The sequence below is a fragment of the Gigantopelta aegis genome, chromosome 6, assembly GCF_016097555.1.
Source record: "Gigantopelta aegis isolate Gae_Host chromosome 6, Gae_host_genome, whole genome shotgun sequence".
Classification (NCBI taxonomy): domain Eukaryota; kingdom Metazoa; phylum Mollusca; class Gastropoda; order Neomphalida; family Peltospiridae; genus Gigantopelta; species Gigantopelta aegis.
In genome coordinates, this window is record NC_054704.1 from 14,983,987 (window position 1) to 15,011,069 (window position 27,083).

Here is a 27,083-nt window from a genome sequence, read left to right on the forward strand (position 1 = left end):
CAAGTTGAAAGATAAATGGTATCTAATGGACATGAGTGTAGTTTTCTATTTCTTATATATCCTCAAAATCCAGCATAAAAACAAATTTTCTTTTCAAACTAAAATTCATTTACGGCAGTTGTGCTTGTAGTTAACTTATATCACAGAGCAATCAGTTTCAGCTGAACTTATATGCCAATCAATTTTGGTCATACTTATTTCATTGGATGGTATGGTTGAGGTGAGTGGGTCATCACCATTACTTCAAAATAATAAGATATTTATTTAACTATTGTAAACCATGGGGAAAACAATGAAATACAGACCCATATCTTACTCACAATAAAGAGTGGCATACAAGAAATTAACCACATACAATAAATATAAACATGCCATGACATTACAAAATATGTGCATCAGATTTTTTGTTGGCACAGGTTTTGTTATGTTGATGGATGTAAAAAAAAAAAAAAAAAGTTTAAATTTAAATCTTACTTGAAGTCAAAAATTTCTATTTTGTCTTTTGGCAAATCAAACTCCAGACTGAATATTTTTCCTCGTACCAGCTCCAGCCTACCCTTCACCGATGAACTGGAGTGAAGGGTCGAAATCATCTTCAGTCCAACTTTGGTGACAAACGCATCAACCGACATGGTGCTCACTATCTCCACAGCGCCACTGAAACAAAAAACAAAACAGATATTAATAAATGAAAAGCAAAAATATTAAGTCTAATTCTGTGATCTATAGTAGAATTTATATTGTTTTAATACAAAATATGTGGTTCTCCTGGTATTCTGGGTCTGTTGGCTGAAATACATTTATCACACAATTCAATTTCAATAAAGAATATGCTTTTGCAAGCTAGAATTCATGATTGTTTAGAAAAATTATCAAAACAAAAAAGGTACTCACCCATTTTCTTAATGTTACACTGAACATTATGATTATTATTTCATTCCAGTCAATAGCCTACATTTGTCAATATTTTAATAATGCTCAGAAATGCATTTACAATAATTCAAAAAATTATTTTTGTTTTATGCACACTTGAAAAATCCTAATGGTACTGTGTAAACTGGTTCTTGAAAAGGGTACTATGATAATCATACATCATATTTGAACTTATGAATTGCAACCAGTTAATGAGTAATATCACTCATCCCTATCTACAACATACCTAGGTTGAACATGTCCATCTATTAACAGACTCCTCTGTGTCTGGAACTTCCTGACATCAAATTTCCCTGATGCCGTCATGTCCACCGTCACAGTTCCATTGACAGTGAGATTGAGCGGGAGTCCTGCACTGGTGGGTATCACAAGACTACTGTCCAGGAACATGAAGCTCTGGGTGTAGGTGTAGTCCTGGTTTTTGGACAGTTTGATCAGGTACTCTAGGATATTGAACTTCTCTCCAGATGTCGATGAGTCTAGCGTGTCAAAATGTTTGTACAGCAGCTCGTTTCCGAACACTCTCAGATACAATGCTCCCCGGAATTCATCCTTTAACTGGTTGTACTGGAAACAAAGATAATAAATGTTTAGAAGTTATGTTGCTGTGGGTTCTTTTTGTAAGATTCAGTTAAAAATAAAGATGTTATCAATGGAAGCAAGTTGAACCTAATCACAGTATATTTGTGTCAAACATAAGAGAGCATGCAACCACAATGTTCATGCATTTATTATCTTGTTGACTTGTGTTTGGAAGAAATCTGCAGCTATGACATTATAATATTAGCCAAGTATTTAAGAATAGGATAAACACTATTTTTATTGCATACCAGAGAAAGTGAGATGGACACAGAGACAGACAGACAGACAGAGAGAGAGAGAGAGAGAGAGAGAGAGAGAGAGAGAGAGAGAGAGAGAGAGAGAGAGAGAGAGAGAGAGAGAGAGAGAGACACACACACACACACACACACAGACAGAATGAGACAGAGAGAGAGAGACATAGAGCAAGGAAACCTGCTGCTGCCATACTGGCTACATTTACCAAAGAAGCAAATAGGAAAATAAGCATGAACTGTGCTGCCCACTAGAAGCTGAAAAACAGTCATGACTCTATGGAAATAAACATGACAAAAAATACCAGTTTTTTCTGCCTTTCCATTTTCTCCTTCTTAATAGTCTTTGTATCAGCATAACCCTTGGTGTCAGCCTGCTCCCTGAACAGTCCTTCAGGACCGAGATAGGACTCCAGCAGGTACTCGAGTCCTTCCACGCGTCCTCCGATCTCCAGCAGATTCACAGACTGGCCAAACAGATCCACCGTGAAGTTCACCATTGCTGAACGTGGCAGAAATGACCTCGACGACCAGATCACGTTGCTTTCAACCATGGCACCAGCATTGATCTTTTCCAAGAAGAATGAACCTTCATAATTCCTTAAGTAATAAAAATAACAATAAAATGATTAGTAGTATTAAAATGGAAACAAATTATGCATCTTTATGCACTAACAATATTAAAGCATAGATTATAGTTTGACTACAAATAATATTTTATCAGCTGTTCAATCCTATCTTCTTTTAATTTATTACATGTTAAAAGATAATAAAAATGATAAACAGAAAGTCCCTTCAAAACAGTAAAATCGGCACCTATAGGAGATCCTTTAGCCATATTAAATGTAAACAGATCATAATCTTTAGGATTACTGATAATCTTAAAGGCACTGATTCTTGTTTGAACCCAAAACTAGTATTTTACTAGCTGTCTCATTCTCGTCTTCTTTCAATTTATTACATATAAAAAGATAATAAAACTAAGGAAAGCTGCTTCAAAACAGTAAAATCCACACCTAGAGAACTTCCTCTTGTCCAAATCGAAGTCCTTCTTGAGCGTCTCATCCTCGAGAATCTCCCTGATGTTCTGTCTGAGCGGACTGGACGTGTCCATCAGGTTGATGAGGTGAGACCAGACGAATGAGCCCACCTGGTCGACCTGCTCTGACTCCAGGCTCGACCTCACCTGATCGAGGAACGTCTCAACTGGACACTGCATCACCGCAAGGTACGCGGCAATCCGCAACTCAGAATCTTCATCTGTGTTCAGGAACACCTCCATGATGTTGTTACGCTACAATCAACCAGAATACTTTTCAAATTTAGTTTCTTTGATAACATCACTGGAACACATGGGATTAATTAATCATTGGTTACTAAAAGAAAGAACATACTTAACATATTTTAATTATGGTATATGGCATCTGACATATGGTTAAGGACAGATTATTAGACTGGAAACACTCTGCCACCCATAAAATGGGCTACTCCTTTCACTTAGTGGTAAGAGATATTTTATAATATGTACTCTGCTGTTCGAGAACTAGACGGACATCTGGATGGTTGGAAGCGTACTCGGGCTACTCAGACAGGAGAGTACATGCATACCACAGCCTTTGTTACACCAGTTGTGGAGCACTGGCTGAAACAAGAAATAGCCACATAGATATTGAGAGAAGAAACATGCTGTCGCCACTTCATGGGCTACTCTTTTTTCGATTAGCAGCAAGGGATCTTTTATATGCACCATCCCATAGACAGGATAGCACATACCACGGCCGTTGATGTACCAGTCGTGGTGCACTGGTTGGAGCGAGAAATAGCCCAATGGGCCCACTGAGGGGGTCGATCACAAACCAACCGTGCATCGAGCGAGCGCTTTACCACTGGGCTACATCCCCCCCCCCCCCCCCCACCACCACCAACAAGGATCACTCCTAGACCAATTGTGCATCAGCTGAGCACTATTACCACTGCACTACATCCAGCTTTCTGGTCATTAAAGGTGAAAATAATGTTAGTTGGAGATTAACATGATATTGAACAAGAAATCCAGAAACCCCTTTGCAGGGTCATGAAAAGTAGGGGATTACTGTAAGCTTGTTTATCACAGAAAAAGATCAGGACTATTTTTCAAGTGCCACTTAAATTCAAAATAAATCTGGAAATTATTCATGTCTGATTAGTTTATGTATATAAGGCTATAGTAGCTTAGTTTTGTCACAACGATATTGTTTGTGCAGAAATGTTGGTTAATATGTGGTGGATAGTGGATAGTTAACTGGACCACCTTGCACACATCATTAACATGAAGGATGTCACAGTAGTGACACAGTGGAGAGTTGACCCCAGTAGCTCGCCACCACTGAGACAGTATGGGCTTCCTAGCCAAAATAATGGCGGGCCACTGGGCTTGTTCTTCCATCTTAATTAAATTAAGGTAAAAACTTAACATGCATAAGATCTGGGGTATTCTTCTGCCTTGGTTAAATTAAGCAAAAAACTTTTAATATGCATACTATTTTGGATTTGTCAGTCTTGGTTAAATTAAGGTAAACAATTTAACATGCATAATATCTTAAGTATTTTTCTGCCTTGATTAAATTAAGGTAAAAAATTCAATATGCATAACATCTTAGGTACTTTTCTGCCTTGGTTAAATTAAGGTAAAAATTTAACATGCATAATATCTGGGGTATTCTTCTGTCTAGGGTTAAATTAAGTGGAACATTTTAACATATATACAATATCTGGGATATTCTTCCACCTTGGTTAAATTGAGAGAAAACTTAATGTTCATAATATTTGTAATCTTACGTCGGTGCTGCAGGGTAGTCTGCGGAAAGCATCAAGAGCGGCGACTCTGATTTCTGCTGGGTTCTTCTTGTTGTTGAAGCATTTCTCCAGACTGAAACTGAGGCGCTCAGAATGTCCAATGTTTCCAATCGCTCGCAGTATCTGAAGTGTCTGTGAAAAGAGGATGTTTCATGTGGTTTGTTAAACATGATTTTTATCTCCTTGAGTGAGACTGTTTAATGTGGTTTGTTAAATACAACTGATATCTCCTCGAGAAAGACCAGTTCATGTTGTTTGTCCAATATGGTTTATATATTCTTGTGTGAAGTCAACAATCATATCACACATTTATGCTTGCATGCCAAGCATGGTGAAATTGCAGACTTGATTAAAATAACTTCTTTTTTTATTTCTAAGTACATAATAACTCCAAGAACAATCTCAATTAGTATGGATAACACCCTTCACATATCAACAACTTAATAATTAATGTAAAAAAACTAATCATAGAAAATATAGACAACTGAATTTATTTTAAAAAGCTATTAACTAAGAGAAGAAAACTAGTGAAGTTTGATTACATCAATAAGGTTACTGTCGGTGACGTCGCATGCACCGACGTCATTCTCCAGGTCCAGGATGATCTTCATCACTTCTCTGTCATCGGAGCATGTAGCATGATTGTTGCAGTAGTTGTTCACCAGTGATGATATTGACAAACGGGCCTTCGCCTTTACATTGGTGAATTCCATCAGAGGCTGCAAGATGAGGTTAGTTGTTTGCTTTGTTTAATGACACCATTAGAGCACATTGATTTATTAATCATTGACTATTGGATGTCAAACATTTGGTAATTCTGACATATAGGCAAGATGAGGTATAAAAACATCAATAAAAGCTCCAATAATAAGCATAAATATATAATAAGGACTGAAATATTGAAATAAAAACTAACCCTAACATATGCTGCAATATTAAAATATAAAGGCTGCAATATTAAGCACAAAATACTAATTTAAAGCTGGATAAAATTATTGAAAACTAATTTTATAAAATGCAATGACTGTAATGGAGGAATGTCCCAAGCTACTTTTAACATTATGCCTAATTGTCCAGTCAGGGTTCACAAACCATTATTTTTTTGCTTGTTATGCAAATAACTCTACCAAGATTTACTATGGGTTTTTCCATATTTTAAAAATGTTTAAGGTCAGATCATAGGGTTTTACTACACATTCAGAGCAAGCTCTTCTAGCGGACGCCTAAAATATGTTGCACCTGTGCTGCTTAATTTAATACTCCACCAATGGGATTAACAACTTAGAAGAAGAAAAGATTAGGCCTCAGCCTTTGTGCAATAGGAGTACCTCAATCTCTTCCAGCATTTCTCTTGTTGGGTTCTGAATAAAGGCGAGGGATGTCAGCCACATGTTGGCCTGGTTTGTGTCGACCGCTTGAGATAAAATCATCTGTCGCATCAGCCGCAAGGATGCACTGGTACCAACCATTGGAATTGCATCGACAAAGAACTTCCTGAAGAAAGAACATTTACCTATACATTAAAATAATACCAGAATTACTTGTATGAATAAATGATTTTATATTATTAAAGATGAATATTTAAAATGTTTATCAATTAATGAACATCAACTTTCATGAGAAATGGAATAAAAATATATTAAAAAGATGTAAAATTTGAATTAGTATATTGACAAAAGATGGAACTGAGTTAACAAAGTTGTTATGTCTTTTCAAAACAATTTTTTTTAATGATAAACATACATGTAAGAATATATGAGAAAACAGGAGATAAAATCATAGCAAGTAATATATATAGGCCAAATTTACAAAACATATTTATCCATTAGTTATATGTAACTTTACTAAACAGCCATGCACATTTAATAATTTATGATAATTGCATATGTTTAACCACAAGACTTTAAAATAAATTAGTTGTGATCATCTTTTTGAAAAGTTAGCCCTGTGTTTTTATAATATAATGTTAAATAATAATATAGATAAATTCCCATTGTTGTTCTAATCAGTACCTTTTATTGCTTAATTTACTCGACTGGTTCCCTTATTTTCCTTAGCTTATAGCTGTTTGGCAGTAATGCTAATGTAGTGATTTCCCTAGAAATTTGGCAAGGCATGGTAGACCCAAACATTCTTGGGGCATTTTCACCATTTTCGGGGTACTTTTATTTCATTAAAAATACACAAAAATTAATTGAAATAAACATTAATGTAATTTATGTGCTTGCTTTAATAATTGAATGGCAAAAGATATAAAAGGCATATTTTATTAATTAATAATACTTTTTTGGGTGTTTTATAAAGGCAATTTTAGAATTAATTACTGAAAAAGGCTTGTTTAATCTCAGGGCAGCATGGCGCTGATTAAGGCAAGATGGTGCTAGACTATAGAGGCATGGTGCCGCACCATGCTAAAACAAGCAAGGGAAAACACTACTAATGTGAATAAATGTTATCCATGCTTCTGCCCCCTATAAAAATGGCAGCCCGTACACCTATGTTCCTTAGCTTGTTTTGCTTTTAATCTGTTCATTTGGTATAAGGCAGTTTTTAGTCTCATTACACTTTGTTTTTTAATTTTTAGGAAGTTTAAAGTTTTTAAATGAAAACCCCGGATTTTAAGACAAATTTAATATAGGTTATATTAATAAATGTTATACGACTGGATTAGTATAAAGTGATCTACTGTTACAATTTATAACCTTGTTCTGCGAGTGTTGTCCCGACAGATATCTCCTCTCTTGACCTGCTCAAACAGGCGGTCTAACGACCTGGCATCCATCTCCCTCATGATGTAAACGAGTTCCGAGAACATCCCGGGCACCTCCGGTCGGATGTCGTCAGCCGAGGCTTGACACAAGTCTTCAAGTTTCTGACTCGCATCTCGCCTCTTCGTGTCTTCATCTCGAGTCCCGTACACATGTTGAAATGTCAGTTTGGTTCGTTTACTGATGTAGCCTGTGTTTTTTTATAAATAAGATGTTAAAGAATACATGTGAAGAGTTTCAGTCCAAAATACGATGCATGCCAATCAGGAAACATTTTGTTTTCAAAATCCTGATTAGTGATATTTCTATTAAAAATTGATTAGCAACTACTGTTTAATGTTTTAAAATTGTGTAGATATCTTTGAAATATGCATAGAGAATCACAATGTGATACTGAACAAAATGTTCCCTGCCAATTTCCAGATTTTGGAGTTAACAGTTAAGGTATACTGATGTTATTTCAACTCAACAATACAACAATAATGTTTACATCCATATCCAGTCTATGTCCATTGAACAGGACATATGATACGTAATATTGTAGCAAAACCATGTTTTTCTCAAAATTATGTAAATGAATACATCACATTTTGGAAAGTATCTTCATGGAATATTTTGCTTTTAATTTTGATTAGTAACAGTTGCAGAATTGGCAGTGAGCTCTAAGATGTTTGTAGCTAATTGTGATGCGATACTGAACAAACTGTGCTACAATTACAATGAAAAGGAAAGAAAAAGAATATCTGTTTACTGACACCTCAGCCCATGAGAGAGAGAGAGAGAGAGAGAGAGAGAGAGAGAGAGAGAAAGACAGACAGACAGACAGACAGACAGAGACAGAGAGCTAGGGAGGAAACCCTATGCAGCTAACATAGATTCCATTTTCAATGTACGTTACATACATGGGGTAATTTGATAACAATTTACTCATGAACTCTGTATAACATGGCCCCTTAGTTTGACTCGGAATATCAGGTACAAGGTTGGCATCATAAGCATATGCTTGGCAACAAATTGAATCATGGCTGTTTACTCTAGTGAAATGATCAAGGAAATGTTTTATTTAACAACGCACTCAACACATTTTACTGACTGTTATATGTCAGACATATGGTTAAAGACCACAGAGATATTAAGAGAGGAAACCCGCTGTCGCCACTTCATGGGCTACTCTTTTCGATTAGCAGCAAGGGATCTTTTATATGCACCATCCCACAAACAGGATAGTACATACCACAGCCTTTGTTACACCAGTTGTGGAGCACTGGCTGGAATGAGAAATAGCCCAATGGGTCCACCCATGGGGATCGATCCTAGACCGACCGCGCATCAAGCGAACACTTTACCACTGGGCTATGTCCCGCCCCTTGAAATGATCAAAGCACAAATACCATTCAAATTACAAAAAACAGAATAGCATCTACCTTTACTGGTTGACACGGAATTGTATGATCTTAATAACTCAAGTACTTGTGTAGATTCGGTGATGGCGCCATTGTTGTCCTTGGAGAATGGTCGGAAGACGTGCGTCTCGCGACATGAGCTCTTCTGGAGGTAACCTCCCGTCTTGATCACCTGGTCACACTCGTGACTGCTCTTCATCAGTGGCATCGACTGTACGGCCTGTCATAGAAAATATACATGTCCCTTGTGTTACCTAGCACCAATATATTTCTTTTCCTTTTCTGTCCTTTCAGTTCATTCATTTGGTTTTCACAAGTGTTTACTTTTATTGATAGTGCAGGGTGCACATTATGTTAATACTTTCCTTTAACTGATTTATTGAAAATAGCAGTCGCCAATTGTTGCTCAATTTAATGTTTGTAATTAGTAGAGGGCTTTGTAAGGTGGATAACTTGTGCCCAATCCTTTTATATTACAAGCAAAAAAAATTGTTTTCAATCATTCCATTTCATCTCAACTTATTTTTCATGCTTATATCCAATTAAGGTTCAAGCATGCTGTCCTGGGCACACATCTCAGCTATCTGGGCTGTCTGTATAGTACAGTAGGTTAGTTGTTAATTGTTAGTGGTTAGTGAGAGAAATGAGGGTGCAGTGGTCTTGCACCTACCCATTGAGTCATTAAAACTCACTCTGGGTGGGAGCCGGTACCGGGCTGTGAACCCTGTACCTACCAGCCTTATGTCTGATGGCTTAACCATGATGCCATCGAGGCTAGTTTTCAATCAATCAGTTGTCTCCATTATGTACCCTAAAAATATAGTTAGCTTTTATCCGTCCTGCAGGTTTATACAGTTATCTCCCTTGTACCCTATAGTAGATCACAGTAAACATGCTATTATCCTGTTCAAACCCAAAGTTTTTTGCAAATGTTACGTTTATTTCCTATTCGATATTTGTTTTCTTTGCATTTACATAAAAACAAACCCAAACCCCGACAGGTTTTATATACAAACCATCATATAAAATGCACGAAGTTGACTTAATTGCACTTTTTAAAAATCTCTGTGTCTTTTGAATGCACGTTATTTCGCCTATAAATAACTACGGTCATTTGCATATCAAAAGCATCATTCTATAGTGCGTTTCAAACTAATATTCGGTTCTATCATCCTATCCGCACAAATCGTAGTATGACCTATATTTAAGAAAATATCTGTAAACATGAAGCAGGCGCGGATTCACGTGGGGAGTTCAAGTGACAAAACCTCAGTTTGAAAAAAAAATATGTATCAAATATTATAATTATATTGTGGAATACACAAGCGCGCATGCTGAAGGGGGAGAGAGAGAGAGAGAGAGAGAGAGAGAGAGAGAGAGAGAGAGAGAGAGAGAGAGAGAGAGAGAGAGACGTCATTTATGTAACGACGCACTCAACATATTTTAATCTATGGTTATATGGTTATAGGGAGAGAGGAGAGAGAAGAATATGGTATGCATGCGATTGGTGGAGGTGTGACCCTCTGCACAACCCCAACCCCACTTAAGGCTTCTTTTGTATATGGAGCGGGACGTAGCTCAGAGGTAAAGAGTTCGCTCATGGTAGGTTGACTGATCGATCCCACATGGTGGACCCATTGGGTTGTGTCTAGTTCCAGCCTGTGCACCATAACTGATGTATAAAGGCTGTGGTATGTGTTATCCTGTCTATGGGATGGTGCACATAAAACGTCCCTTATTGCTTATCAAAATTGCTTATCGGAAACAGTGGCCCATGTGGCGGTAGCAAGTTTCTTTCTCACTGTCATAATGCTCCTTAACCGTTTTGTCTGACGCCATATAAACGTATATCAAATGCGTTGAGTGTGTCGTTAAATAAACATTTCTCTCGTATGTATGTGTAGTCTATATGCATTTCTAGTCGATTAGTTTATAGGTTGTTAGGTTGTTTGATAGTGAATGATATGGAAATAAATTGTTTTTGGTGTTAAAGAGTTCATGCATACATTAAAGTAATACTCCTGATGGGTATGGAGAAATAACTTAATCAGTCGACGAACTCATTTCTTCATCACTATCTTCGTTAAGGGGGACTATCACAGGGGGTATTTTATTTCTTATAAAACTATTTTGTTTTCTAAAATCTTCTTCGATCTTTATTACATGTTTAACTGCGTCAGAGAAGTGTGTAGGTGTGACAGAGTTCAATGCATGTGCAAGTTCTCTCCGCACCGTGGTCATTTTACCATCATTATGATGAGCTATGTGCCCTTTGACTATTCTATCGGATTGAGTTCAGAATGTCTTGGCGGCAGTCTTAGACACAAGTGCCCATGGCATTCAGCAATATCATCAGTAACAAATTGCTTTGCACATTTGTTACTTTTCACAAGTTCATAAAGAACTGGCTTTGTCATGTTACTCTCAAAAGGTATATTTTTGTTTCGTAGCCACGACTGAATTTCTTCCTTTTTAGCGTTTAGTGCAGGACATCGTGTAATCTCAGTTAATTTGTTGTGGTAGCTTGCGTTATCCATGACGATAACAGAAGGTTCTGGTAGAGAAGGCATAAGTTGTTCTTCAAATCATTTGATGAAATTTTCATGATTCATCTCACCATGATAGTCTCCGTCTGTTTTTTTAGCCTCAAAGATCAATTCACAACCATCTATCAATCCATATTTATCACAGCCAGCATGACAAATAATAAGTCTTTTTCCCTTCCCAGTCACCGAACAGAGTTTAGGAACTCGATCAGCAGCGTCTGATTTCGGCAGGTGATTGGCGGTACTTGTGCCCGGGTGGATATCTGTCCAGTGGTGGGATGTTGTGTGTTTGACATTCACCCAGGTCTCATCTTGATACACTATTAAATACCCCTGTTCTCGTAAACTGGATATTTCATGGAGATAGGACAGTCTCCTGTCTGATATATTGGTGTCCTCAAAAATCACTTTTCCGGTTGTAGACATATGTTGGTATTTAAAATCGAGGTCATGGAGTGTTCTTCGTAAAGTTGACATGGATATGTTGATTCCACATTCCTCCCTTAAAGCCACGTTAATCTTATGTAATGTAGGTAATTCGCCCTCTCTATAAAATCTGTATACTCGTCGTCTAATAACATCTTTATCAAATAAATCGAGGAGTTTTCAATCGCGTTTTTTAACAGTGATTTCTGTGCTTGGATTCGTAGAGCTTAGATTTTTCAGTTCTTTTTACTGTTGAAACCGAAACTTTAAGTGCAGCGGCTTCACGATCGACAATTCGATAAGAAGCATACATAGGTCTACCGCGCTGATATTCATCTTCAAAATAATCGAAAACGTTCTTAATACACGATTTTACATCAACTGAAGTGTTTTTCGATTTACCCATATTTTTCCTCAAATAACAATAACAAGAATGTCGACTAATACATTTTCACTGAATTTATATACCCTACCTAACTTGTATTTTACGTGGTTTACACATTGCTACAATAGCACGTGCAGTCATAGATCGAAATAATGATGTTATTGACCAAGCAATGCTATCGTATTTTGAACATTCAGGGCTGTGTCTGCGGGGTGAAAAAGTGGTTGAACCCATACGAGTCCGAACAATAGCCCTTTGGTTTTTTGCATTACAAATGTAACACCCAACCCCCAAACCCCAGCCCCTAGCACCACCCTAAATACTATATATATATATATATATATATATATATATATATATATATAATATATATATATATATATATATATATATATATATATATATATATATATACGTATGAGTTCCCAATTTAGAGGCAAATTAAATAACATTTTTATTATTATATGATGTTGGTGGCCTTTGACATTTTACCCCCCCCCCCCCCCCCCCCCCCCCCCCCCCGGTCTTCTGGGTCCGGCCCTGCATTAAATTTATTTATAAATTTGGAAAGCACATTCCTGCGGTGTGTGAGGTGATTTGTGTTTATTACTGTGCTACACCTCAGTTGTGTTAGGTTAGGTATGGTATGCTAATATATAATTGATATAATAAAATAAAAATACATTAGCTAAATTTATTAAATATAATGCACCTACAAGAAAGGGTTACATGTTCTGTTTGTTTACATCTATGTTTAACGGAAAGATTAGACAATGCTGTTACACACTGCAAAACAATAATAACCTTGATTTAGTGAAACAAGCTATAATGGCCTTCATGTAGCCTCAGATCCCAATGTTTTGATATGCAAATGACCTTAGTTATTTATAGGAGAAATAACGTGCATTCAAAAGACACAGAGATTTTTAAAAAGTGGAATTAAGTCAACTTCGTGCATTTTATATGATGATTTGTATATAAAACCTGTCGGGGTTTGGGTTTGTTTTCATGTAAATGCAAAGAAAACAAATATCGAATAGGAAATAAACGTAACATTTGCAAAAAACTTTGGGTCTAAATAATTGAACAGGATAATAGTAGGTGATGAAAGCTTACACTGGCTATCTTGTAAGGCATTGCATGAATGGCTGTTTTGTAACCATGGCGATCAGTGCAGTCTTCTAATGCCTTGACTTTCTTGACAGTCAACGACTGCCAACCACGTTGAGTAACATAGTAGTCTGTGACACAGCTACCCGTCACATCAGTCTATGAAAAAGATAAAAAGAATAGTTTTATACATACTTGTAGGCAAAGGAAAAGAATGAAACGGAATGCTTGTTCAATGACATTTTAAACTACAGATATTTGGTGCAGACCCAACATATTATGATGGTTTTAACCCATACTAAATATTAAAAGAAACTCACTACCATCACATAGGCTACTCCTACTGAAAAGCAACAAATGATCTTTTATTATACACTTTCCCAAAAACGACACATACTATGACCTTTGATCCACTGTCTGAGCGTACAAAACTATGCCTATTAATCTACATATTAACATAATAGAGCAAATATATAATTTTACATACTTGGTCCTGCTGCTGTTTTTCTAAAGTAAATCGAAGGAATGACATGTGGGTCCATCATCCCACTGACATGACAGGTCCCATTGTTCCTAATTGATTTTCTTTAAATTATCATTCACGCTTTTAATTTTTCATTTAGACATAATACTTTTGGATCTCACATAAATATACTTTAATTATCATAGTGAAATAACCTTCCACTGGCCCAGCAATTCTGAGAGGCCCAAGTTGTCTCTTTAATTTAGATTACTCATCACTCTTCCTTTAAAAATCCTTGATCTGCCCTTGTTTTCATTAGAGAATACACACCTCATGGACTCTCTGGTCCCTCCTGAGGTCTCGCATGCTATTCTGAAAGGCCGTCAGGATTCCTCTCTTGATGTTCAGAGCCCAGTGGCTTTCTGATTCGTCAGGACACAGTTCGTCCACAACTCCATCTTGGAAAGAGAATTTCAGGGGGTAGTATTCTAAACTACGCTGGAAATCTCCCGAATTGTCTCCATGTGTTAATCGTGATGGGTTGTCTGCATCAGATCTGTAGAGGGCAACATTGGTGAGCTATAGAAAAAACAATTTGAAAATGAAATAGTGAATACAGTATGGGCTCAGCTTGACATTATATATATATATATATATATATATATATATATATATATATATATATATATATATATATATATACACGTGTATATATATACTGAGAAAATAAAAATGAAACACCAAAGTTAATCCATGTCTAGCGTGTTAATGTCTGTATAAAATACAAAAAATATGATGTGAGAATGAATGTCAGTAAAGTGGGATGACTTCCAGTAATGCGGATGAATTCCTGACACAATGGTTGAGGTTTTTGGTGCTAGGCACTCTTCACTTTTAGTATTGGTGTGATCCCTTATTTCTATCAGTATACAGTCGAATCCACTTAATTTGAATATCAATTTAAAGAATAAATAGGTTATTTACATATTATTATGCATTAAACCAATACAAATTATATCACATTATATCGCTTTATATACATTGTCTATCCGTTATTTGCATAAGAAAACTGTCCAAATCTGGTAATTTATTCATAAAATGTTCCACAAATCTTTATATATTTTACGGGAAACAATTATAATGCACAAAGAACTAAGCTGAATATTCTAGGTTGAATAAAAACTAATGTGCACACTGTGCGGCCCAGGATGAACATTTTCTATATTAGTATCAATAATATTTATTACTTTAAAATATTTTAAATCATTTTATATACTATTAAAATAACAATAAATACTGAAAAGGAAAAAAAAAACATGTACATGTAAAAATACTGTTACTAAAGCGATATCAATATTGTTGTCAAACTACGAAGGAAGGAAATGGTTTATTTAATGACACACTCAACACATTCTATTTACGGTTATATGGCATCGGACCACACAGATATTGAGTGAGGAAACCCGCTGTCAACACTTCGTGGGCTATTCTTTTTAGTTAGCAGCAAGGGATCTTTTATATGCACCATCCCACAGACGGGATAGTACATACCACAACTTTTGTTACACCAGTCGTGGTGCACCGGCTCGAACGAGAAATAGCCCAATGGGCCCACCGACGGGAATCGATCCTAGATTTATCGCGCATCAGGTGAGCGCTTAGTTCACCAAGGTAAACATCTACGGTCCGTTTTTTAACATTTTGACATTTATTGGCACAGCAATAAACATCACAATAATAAATATAGTGCCGGAGACGTTTATCTTGATGAACTAGTGAGCGCTGTACCACTGAGCTACGTAAACTACGAACGCTCACGCAGGAAGATTTATCGTGCTTAAACAAGTTATAACAGTGTATTGCAGTAATCCTGGGACCATAATTGCATCGTTAAATCTTGATGTCGGGATTTCTGATGTGATTTGTGACACATCCGTTCTTACAAAATCACATAAAACAATACTGACAATGGTAATCAATTAGTTGACCAAACCCCATCCAGTAGTGAAAAAATGTCATGGTTATTTTTATATGTGCGCATGCGTTAGCGTCAGCCTTTGACAAAATTAAAAGATAGACTTGGCATACGTCCCAGAATAAATTTAATAAAGGTAATTAAATATGATTAGTTCTTATTTTATTTTCTATTTTGCATTCGAACCAACGTATTTATCACTTCTATTTATTTATGTCCAAAAAATATATTAAAAACTTACCAAAACTGCATTTAACCGCATTACTGGCATTTGTTAATCCACTATTGTTTTCGAGAAGTTAAACTTTGTTCTGTTTATCAGCAAATTGTTCTTTTATATTCACTTGCCACAGACAAGGATAACACATACCGCGATCTTTGAGGCACTGGTTGGAACAGATAATAAGATAATTGATCTGATATTAGCCATCTGACCCGTTGCACCCACTCTAACCAGAGGAGTGTACCACCTCTAGTTTATTAAAATATGCTACTGAACTACCATGAGGCGGGATCTAACTCAGTCAGTATATAGTCCGAGTCCTCTGACTGTAAGACAGCAACACGGACAGTTGGACATTATAATGCTGTCATCACTATAACTGTCCAAATGTCCGTCTTGCTCTTTTACGGTCAGAGTATTCGGGCTAAGCCAGTAGAGTGCTCGCTTGTTTTGCTTGGGTCGAAGGATCAATCCCCTTTGTGGACTTATTCTCCGATTTGTTTGTGCCTAATCCCAACCGGTGCTCTGCGACTGGTATATCAAAGGTTGTGGCATGTGGTGTCCTGTATGTAGGAAAGTGTATATAAAAGATCCCTTGCTTCTAATGGAAAAAAACCCTGGTGCATTTCCTCTATTCCTTGAATGTGCTGTAAAGTGTGAAAAGTGTGTTGTGGTGACCTAGTTATGGTAAGCGATACACTATCATCCCCACGACCAAATGTTTAACATCCAGTAGCCAATGATTAACAAATCAATGTGTGTCTTCTGGTGTCATTAAACAAAACAAACAAACAATACTAGCATATGCGCACTAGGATACCTTAAGAGCAAATTCACATTTGCTGAGCACTTCCACTTTAGCCTTGGCAGTGATTCGGATGTTGGCCTGATCCTCAGATGCCCCACCCATGGAGGTTTGTGTCTGAGCATCATAGCCATACTCGTACGTCGTGCCAGGCTGGTAACGGAACTTGCTGGAATCTAAAACGACAAATTTAACATCAGTGTCGTGTATCAGACTCGTGAATACATGTTTTCTCAGTCTGAAATTACAGTTATTGTTTATTTTGCAAGAATATCTTTCTGGTATTCAGTTTGTTACAAATACGACAACACCTAGCAACAAACATGACCTATGATGTGTAATGACAAACCAAGAAATGTTACATGATTTCTTCCAACTAAAAGAAACCACACTCTTTTCAAGTGATATCAAATGTGACGTCAGTTTTAGGATCAGGAAAAAGTGGGGATGGATCACTGCGTATGTTTATTTTTTGTCAACACCGTGACGGACATAATTAATATGTTGATCTGTAAATATGATCCTTATAGAGATCATCATAAATGTTCTGAAGATAACATTTTTCCGTTACGATTTTGATCATGATTGTGTCTAAATAATCATATGTTCCACATAGAATAGCTTTAAAATGTGCTCACGTGTCACTAAACACTACTGTTTACCATTTAATTGTCAGAACATGTAATTGTATTCAATATTCCATTTTAGCAGCAACTGGAAGCTTTTTTGATGTTCTTTGTAAAAACAATTGAATTTTTTTTCCTGCTATTTTGCTTTTTGATGGGCTACACAAAATGATATTTCAGTAAATGTTCCTCACAAATAAAATATTTCAGTTTTTTTATTATTGAAAGAGAAAACAAAGCATGTCACCAGCGTAACATGTTGCTATTGCGTAGTTGGTAAAATATCTAAATAGCCACATATCAGATACGAAGTAGCTTTAAATAGATGTGAAATAACCTTAAAATGTGCAGATGTGTCGTCAAACAAATATTCATTTCATATCCTATTGTCTTTGCCGTTTTAATTGGATTCATATGTAATTATAAAAACAAATTCAAATTTTTGTAGCAGTTGGAATCTGTTTTGTTTTTGTGTTCCCTGAAAATACAGTTCAAATATTGTCGTGCTATTTCACTGTTTGGTAATCATTTAGAAAGATGAATCAATAAATATTCATCATATATGTAAAATATTTTAATATCTATTCATCGTAACTGTAAATGATGTCAACACCGTAACTGTTTGTCAACACCGTAACATTTTGTTTTAACAATAAAGAATTATTATCCCAGTGAACCGCGATATTCAGAAAAAGTAGCATACTTAGTGCCCCAAAGAACAGTGTTCAGTTTAAATCGATCGTTCATCGGTTTGTGTAAACTGATGATAGATTTATTTTAAAAAAGAAAAGAAAATGTCATCTTATTCCTAACACTAATTAATGTTCGTGCTAAATTAATGACGTTGGCCAAACAGTGAGCGTGAATTAATTACTCAGAGATAACACGGAATGTTAGGGAAAATTATCATTATAAAAAAGTAGAAAAACCTACGTTAAATTAATGAAATTTGAACTACATTAAACTGAATAAAAAGTCTGAATAACTCTGGTTGTTAAAGAGGTTAGAAAAGTAACACTGTAAGAAGGTGAGTCACAATACTTAAATGTAAATTGTGAGTTAAAAATAGCAATTGCGAGGTCCAATTTAGGTCACCGATAAGTAATTTGGCTCGCTTGAATCGAATAGCTTACTATGTTATGATTAATGTGGGACTTTGTTCTGAAAATCTAATCTAGATATGTAACATAGATAATGGCCACGCCTGTATTGTTCACCATCTCAAATTTTGCATGATACCAATTTAGAAAAGAAAAATCGGCACTTAAAAAAATTCAAACTGTTTGCAGCTCGAACCTGCAATTCTTTTTTAGTCTGAAAGACATAACCGTTATCGTACTAAAAATCGTATTTATGCAAAAATTTGTCCAAGGTACGTTTTGAAAATGTCGTGACTCCTATCATGAAGGGAGGGATTTAGCTCAATCGGTTCAGTGCTCGCCTAAGGTGCTTGCGTCGCAGGATCGAATCACCTCAGTGGATCCATTCAGTTGATTGTTTTTTCCTCGTTCCAACCAGTGCACCACAGTTACTGGTCAAAGGCCGTGGTATGTGCTTTCCTGTCTATGGGAAAGTGCATATAAAAAATTCCTTGCTACATTAGGAAAAATGTAGCGGGTTTCCTCTGATGACTACGAGTCAGCATTACCAAATGTTTGACATCCGATAGCCGATGATTCACTAATCAATGTGTGCTCCAGTGGTGTCGTTAAACAAAACAAATTTACCTATCATGGAGTGCATGTATGAGCGCTGTCTACAGTCGACTAGCTCTCCAGGATGGCATCTTTCCTAATCCGTTTGCAAGATGACTGCCACTCCCAAAAATGTTTCGATAATTTTACAAGACAGAACTCCGTGGATATACATATATTTTGAACTGACGAACCCATAAAAATAGGTGAACGGCCTATTTAGTTGTGAAAAAATAAATATTTATATTTAAGACAAGTGTATGTATATATATATATATATATATATGTGTGTGTGTGTGTGTGTGTGTGTGTGTGTGTGTGTGTGATATCGTGATATAATGATATCGTGATATAATAATATCAGTTGTTCGCGAAAGTTCAGCATATCTTACCTCTCCGCTGGCACCAGCCATGAGCATAGCCAGTAACTGTCAAGTTCGGATTAAAAAACATTGGGGTATGTGTGTGGGGTGTGTGGGTGGCTTGGTGGTTTTTTTGTTTTGTTTTTGTTTTTGTTTTTTGTTTTTGTTTGTTTGTTTGTTTGTTGTTGTTGTTTTGTGGGTTTTGTGGGGGGTTTTGGAGAGGTGTTGGTTTTTTTAAAATGTGTAGAGTATTTTCACCAAGCATGATTTATATTTCAACCGGTATTTCACAATATGGATATTTCTGCTTATCTACGTATTTCACAATTCATCTATACCATACAGTTTGGTATGCTTCTTTTCATGCATTTCATATGTTTACATAAATAATGCAAGGCTTATACTAAAACCTCAAACTCAAGAAACCTTTTATAGCCATTATCCACTAACAGGGCAGTATATACCACGGCCTTTGATACGCCAGTCGTGGGACACTGGTTGGTATGGGGGCAACCACAAAGGGCGATCAATCGTACGACTCGTCACATCGTGATATAACCCGTCCCCACCATTCCTAGGCTACACACTGCGTACATGGTTATTACAACTGTGAAAACCCATATCAAAACAACCTGTAGCAGTTAAGTTTTTAAATAAACATTCCACTGTGATTTTCGACTTGCTGTTGAAACGAAATGTTGACTTTTCACCGATGACGCACGTTGACCTGCCCCATAGAACGGGTTACAGTTGTTTTTGGAAACAAAACACTGCTATTTAACGTTGTTCATATATAGTTATGCCAGTGTATCTAGGTCAAAATACTCTCTAGAATTTTATAAATCATTTGTAAAAGACTACGTACCAGAATAATATTTTATTGGAAATAAGTTACTTTAATAACCCGGTAGGCAGACTCGTTAACCTGCCTTTTAATAAATTAAAATGTGATGTCTTAGCATAGGCTAACTACTGAAATGAATAAAATTAATATAAAATAAAAGTTAAAAGGGCGGGAGGTAGTCCAATGGTAAAGCGCTCGTTTGATGCTTGGAATCGATCCCTACCGGTGGCCCATTGGAATATTTTTATTCCAGATAGTGCACCAACACTGTAATATCAAAGGGTGTGGTATGTGCTACCATGTCTGTGGTATAGTGCATATAAAATATATTTTGCTACTCATGGAGAAGTGTAGCGGGTTTCCTTTCTAAGACTATATGACAGAATTACCAAATGTTTGACATCTAATAGCCGCTGATTAATAAATCTATGTGCTCTTGTGGTGTCGTTAAACAAAACAAACTTTAAATAAACGTTAAACGTATTTCCAGGCCCTTTGGAACGATATGTGAATTTGGAGGGTGAAGGTGGGGGCACAAACTCTAGTGTGGAGCCACATTTTTATCTCATACATTTTTGTCCTCGAGTAAAGTGGGCACAGCATGACCCCACCCCTGAATGTCCCCAAGAAAAATAATGTTTTTTCTATAAACATACCACTTTAGGAATAGTGTACACAGAATATGATTAAAACAAGTTTCAAAAATTATAATCATAATATGCATAAGCAAAACCTCAAATTTGGGCACAAATGTTGCATGTAAATCCATATTAAAAATGCGTAGTGATTCGTTTGCAACCCTATACAGCTGTTTGGTAATAATGCTAATATGAATAAATGTTTGTTTAATTCGGGCAAAAGCCAGCCTATTCCCTTACAAAAATGATAATATGTACAATCAAATGGCCGTAGTTTGTCGGGCTTGGTTCTCTAGCCTATTTAATAAACTAAACTCGATTTATACACGTAAATTACATGTATGTAAGTTACTCAATATTACAAGTATACATATATTATTGTTATTATTATTATTATCTGAACGATAATATCACATTCGCTTCAAATAATTGATATACAATAGCTGATGATTAATTAATCAATATGCTCTAGTTTAATTATTTCTTCTTTGTTTAGCTTCTTCGTATAATACACAATAAGAAGCAGGCTGCATACGTTGTCAATCCTTAGTGAAGTGTTAAAATCGTGAAGAAAACTCGTTTGGGGCAAATAAAAAACGAAGCTGAAATGAGTTCTGATTCATCGCTTCTTACATAGATAAAAGATTAGCAACGTTGAGATAATGTTAATTAACACACACACACACAGAGAGAGAGAGAGAGAGAGAGAGAGAGAGAGAGAGAGAGAGAGAGAGAGAGAGAGAGAGAGAGAGAGAGAGAGACATACATACATACATACACACATACATACATACATATATACATACATATATTTTTATACATATACATATATACATACATACATACATACATACATATATATATATACAATTTGTATATATATATATATATATATATATATATATATATATAATACATACATACATACATACATACATACAACTTTTTGATGTTATTTTGTGCACTCTGTTCCCATGTGGAATATTTAAATGCAATAAATTTTATCTTATCTTATCTTATCCACCCCTTCAGTTTCTGTTATCTTCCAATGCTTTTAGTTACAGACCTAGGTCTTCACCACTATAATGATAACAACTCTCGTACGCATGTATGCCGTACTTGATCGACTCCGTGCAGTTGGTGTACTGCGTAACCTCCTGGAAGGAAGTTGTTGACAAAATGGAAACAGCTGATTCTACCAAAACAAGTTTTGACCTCCTGCTTGGAATCAACCAACCACCTCACATCTCCAGGCGTCTTGCCTCCACTGCAAACAGCCAACTCGCGATATCTGCCGCGGTTTGGTATAAACAAAGACCTACATATTGCATAACAGCTTTATTTACTTTAGTGTCAGCAAATCCGAGAGTACACTGGTTTTTAGATAAAAATCTCATAACCTGATACACGTATTTCGCGAGGCAGCCGATTCCAAAAGTGTGTAGCTGGGAACAGGAAGGGTCTGTCAATACAGAGTTCATAATGTATTATTTCACGTGGAATAAAGTAAAACATCATTACACCATAATTTTTATACTACCACGATAGAACATAGGCTATTTCTTTTCTTGGTGAGCAATATTATTTTTAGATTCGTGTGCCTTGGGCAGCGTCTAAGTTATTATAGAGCAAGACAGTACCAAGTCTAAAACGTAAAAATAGTATCCAGGCACACACAATAATGGTATTATCAAGCTGTAGGGAATTTTTAACTAAAAGGACACTTTTCCGAAAAAAAAAATTGCGGTGAACAACTGTTCTTTTTCACCCGTGCTACGCACAGCCTTGCAGGAACATTTGTTGTTGTTGTTGTTTTTTTGTGGGTTTTTTTTTGGGAGGGGGGGAGGGGGGGGTTAGTGTAATCAGATAATCTGCTAAACAATTAAAGCTTATACACAAGCAAACATTAATTTAATGACATTCTTTACAACATATCTTTAACCATGAATTTGACAACAAACTTAGCGATATGTTCCGAACATAAACTATTATAATTATTACCTTAAAATGTTTGACTCACCCCACTTCGTTATCCAGTAGGAATTTAACTTTATTTCGAAATAATTTAATATGTTTATGTCGCAAGCTGTTGAAAAGTAATATCCTGGCGTTTACTAATGGAAGTACATTTTGAATTCTTGGCCCGTGTCAAAGTCGATAATGTTGTCAGCTGTAATGATTCCAGTTCTTGTTACAAGGATTTTGAGGATCCGGTTTCAGCTAGGAGGCTATTTTTGGCAGGAAACTCCAAAACACATCAACATATACAAGTTTATTTGATAACCTAATTATTAATGTACGTTTTGGCTGATGTTATGAAATCTAATCTAACTGTTGATACACATATTGTGTGTGTGTGTGTGTGTGTGTGTAAAATTGGCGTTAGATAATTAATGCAAACACACGAACACAAAAGGCCAAATGGGGTAGGAGGAGGAACTATATAAAGAAAAATGCCGATTGTTTTCGTTTTTAAAAATTAATATGTAGGTGAAGAGGACATACAAATGTCTCCCATAACACCTCCATCCACCCCGAGTGCTTGAGAAACATTTTTGCATTCTGACAAAAACGATGGATACGTTTGAACAAAATGAACTGGCCTGAAAACGTTTCGCCATGTATTTCTATCATTCTACTCACAATATTAATTGTTATCCATGTAAAATTGCGTAGTTACTAGTATTCGTTTGGGACCCTGTATAGCTGTTAGATAGTAATGCAAATATGAATAAACGTTATTATCCGACTTCGGGCATTTTCGTTTAATCTGCCTCCCACACACGCACACAAAACGAGATCCCGTACGCCTATAGTAAAGTAAAGTTTGTTTTGCTTAAAATACCAAAACAATGCATTTTTCATAGTTTTAAAAACGCACGAGCGTCTGAGAAGTAGCTGATTTGAGTTCTAGTCTATTTTTAAGGATATTTCCCGGTTTCAACGTCACAGACTCTTCTTTCACTCTATTGTAACTTTATCCAAATGAGTTACTTGAGTAACATAGTGTCCATTTTTTACGGGTTAAAACTAGGGTCTGCGCCTTTAAAAACCAGGACGAATAAGATGCATTACCAATACAATGTGCGTGAACGTTAACTGATAAATACAGTAATAAGTGATATCACCATCATCAAAAAGGCTAATGTTTCATGCAGCTAACACAAAAACAAAACACAACTAAAAAACGTTCAAGTAAACAAGTGATTAGCCGATTTCTTCACGACGACAAAGTGTGCTTGGCATTCAACAACGGTTCCGCAGATCCTGGGTTAGTTCATCAGGTTACAGCGGTGCAAGGAAAGGTCACATCTGATTATGATTCTGAATCTCAGATTGTGAATCTGCGCACCACCAGAAACAAAGAGAAATCTTACCTGTACACCTTGTTGAGCAAGAAAACGGATCATCTCTATTTGTAGGATTTAATGGCCCTGTGGGAAGAAAAATACAAATTACATAATGAAATCTTTTACACCCCTTAAAAATATAACTGTTTATGTAATAACTGCATTTTTATATGTGTATGTATAAATAATGGTAAATATTGTTTGGGTTAGTTACACGTGGCTAGAAATAAAATTTGGTTTATACCAGCTAAAACATTAAAACGTATCACCAAGCATTTAATAGTACTATAATTTTTATGGTGAAAATGTAGCAAAGATACGAATCTTTACTTTTGTAAAAGCCTGGCATTTTTATACATTCAAGGATAAGATATATTTACATGTCTACAAAACCATTATACTATCCAAAATTGTATCTTTAGTACAAAACACTGGATATTTAACCAGTAACACAAATGTTTTTATTGCTTAAGAGTTCATGAAACTCAAGAAAGAAAACATTTAGCAAAATGCATGTACAGAAAGAAAAAACATAATTATATGGAAAGTCGGTCATGCGCACTGTAAAAAACAAGATACATACGAAAACGCGGACAGGGTTGAAAACAATAACATGAAACACGAGTTGCAGAAGGAGAAAGACCTTGGTTTGCGCCACATGGAGGGGAACGGCCGCAGTTTGTGGCTGGTTTAGAATATCTACTGCAGTTTAAAAGTGCACTTCAGCACAGCACTTCATATTATTCTAAATAAAATGTTTTGACTTTTTACTTATGACTACTAATAATAACAGCAGCTGCAACAACAGAAATATTATTACATTTAGGTACTAAGGAAAATACCTATATAATTATAGTACGAAATTTTGTATGATATACATATTGTTTTATAAAATGAAAATCTGACAATTACATTTTCAGTTTCTAAGAACACTTTCAGATATATTCCTTATACCAACATGTAATACCATTTCTGCAATACATGTCTGAAAATGCAACCAATGTTGTTTTGTTTTTAAATGTTCTTACGCATAACGTACTCAAATTGATTAATTTTTACACGATCTACACGCTATTAACGTCGAAATATCCAGATTGGTTACCTTATTTGTAAGCATGTATTGTAGTATTAATAATTTGAAAATCAGTCATCACTTATTAGTTTTCAAATAGAATGGATTACACATTTCCTGTCTAGACATATAGAATGAATAATACATGTTTGTATGTAAAATATTTTCTATTGATTTCTAGTCACCAGAAAAACTGTATTAAATTAGGATATTAACGGGATAGCGTAGGTAACTTCTTCTTTTTCTTTTAACTAGAAATCAATATTAAACATTTGGCATGAACTAATTCGTTATACGTCAGCCACTACATTGAACATACGGTATTCGAAAGCATGCTTGGTGTAATGACAAAACTAGTTAGAATTGTTCAAAAGGCGCATGTATTAGTTATCCGACTCGAAGCGATTACTCGATTACAAGTGTATGCGTTTATAAACAGTTGCATGTGTTTCCAGGCGTTGGCCCATATAGTCAGATGGCAGACATATATATATATATATATATATATATATATATATATATATATATATATATATATATATATATATATATATATATATACATACATCCTGCCATTGCTGGAGGTTTGTTTTCTGTATTTGTGCAGAAATACGATGGTGTAAAAATACATTTATCTAAATAAAAACTAAACATTAAAAGTTACATCAGTTTAGAAAATGTTTAACTTCTAATTTGATCTAAAGAACATAATATATGCAGTGGATTGTAAAAAACCATTTGATATCAGCTGATTTAGAAATGACAGCATGAAACTACCGCTGGTATGTAATAACAACTTAACTAAGTGCACAAAGTTCATGACAGCAAAGTTTCTTCTGTATGTCAATATAAAAATGGAATTCTCTTAAGTGTTAAATGGAATATTTAATGGACGAAAGAAAAAATCAGTTTTTACTAATGTGTAATACATAAATATATAAACAAACATTTTAATGGATTACATTCAACCGCAGATGTAATTACAACATAGTTCTACCTTGCTGAATTAATTTTTATAATACAAATTAACACTTCTCTATAGCATTTAAAACCCGATTTTGTGTGAGCCGTTCTTACTATTATAATATAATAGGTCTACTACATGATTTAATAATAATAATAATAATAATAAAATCCCACTCTATTTCACTAAATGAAATTAGCAAACATATGCAAGTTTCTAGACAATTCTACTTTTTAATACTCACCTAGACAATTTGACACTGACATTTAACACGTTTATTTTACAATTGTTACTGGGACAGGATTCCTATTTATTGAGTTTATGTTTATTAAAAGTTGACCTTTCTAAGCATCTTTTGCAGTTTGAAACTGAAAAATAAGACTTTTTGAAAATATATTATAGAAAGGATTTCGATTTAGTGAGTTTGCCCATTAAAAGTTATACTTTCTTATCAACTTATGCAGTATGATACTGAAAAATAACAATTAAAAATATTTCTAAGAAAGCCTTTCTATTCACTGAATTATGTTTCTTAAAAGTTAAACGGTCTTACCAGCTTTTGCAGTCTGATACTAAAAATTTCAATTTTACTAAAAAAAAGAGTTCTATTCTGCGAGTTTCTGCTGCTGTATCAGAGATTAAAATGACAGATTTCTTACCAGCGAAGACCCCCGCTGATACGGCGAGGAGTACTACCACTCTGGCCTCCATCCTGCTCTTCTAGATATCTCTCTCTGAAGTGGGATTGTCTTAGACGACAATATAAATACAACACAGGTTCAAAGTCACTGATTTCCTCTTTGAAGCATGTTCGGTATATGACGTTTG

The 27,083-nt window shown here is 35.5% G+C and overlaps 1 protein-coding gene across 1 annotated transcript in view; it reads right to left on the reverse strand.

Annotated features, from left to right (window-relative positions):
* LOC121376501 overlaps positions 1-27,001 on the reverse strand; it is a 58,534-nt gene extending 31,533 nt beyond the window's left edge. The window contains exons 1-14 of the mRNA XM_041504385.1: positions 26,915-27,001; positions 24,247-24,303; positions 16,721-16,881; positions 14,033-14,281; positions 13,246-13,398; positions 8,794-8,992; positions 7,304-7,559; positions 5,930-6,095; positions 5,144-5,320; positions 4,584-4,733; positions 2,783-3,060; positions 2,072-2,366; positions 1,160-1,500; positions 475-657 (exon numbers count right to left, since the gene is read on the reverse strand). Of these exons, the coding sequence (XP_041360319.1) occupies positions 475-657; positions 1,160-1,500; positions 2,072-2,366; positions 2,783-3,060; positions 4,584-4,733; positions 5,144-5,320; positions 5,930-6,095; positions 7,304-7,559; positions 8,794-8,992; positions 13,246-13,398; positions 14,033-14,281; positions 16,721-16,881; positions 24,247-24,303; positions 26,915-26,966 (2,717 nt within the window). The 5' untranslated portion in view covers positions 26,967-27,001. The remainder of the gene's footprint in view (positions 1-474; positions 658-1,159; positions 1,501-2,071; positions 2,367-2,782; positions 3,061-4,583; positions 4,734-5,143; positions 5,321-5,929; positions 6,096-7,303; positions 7,560-8,793; positions 8,993-13,245; positions 13,399-14,032; positions 14,282-16,720; positions 16,882-24,246; positions 24,304-26,914) is intronic.
* Between the last annotated feature and the right edge of the window lie 82 nt (positions 27,002-27,083).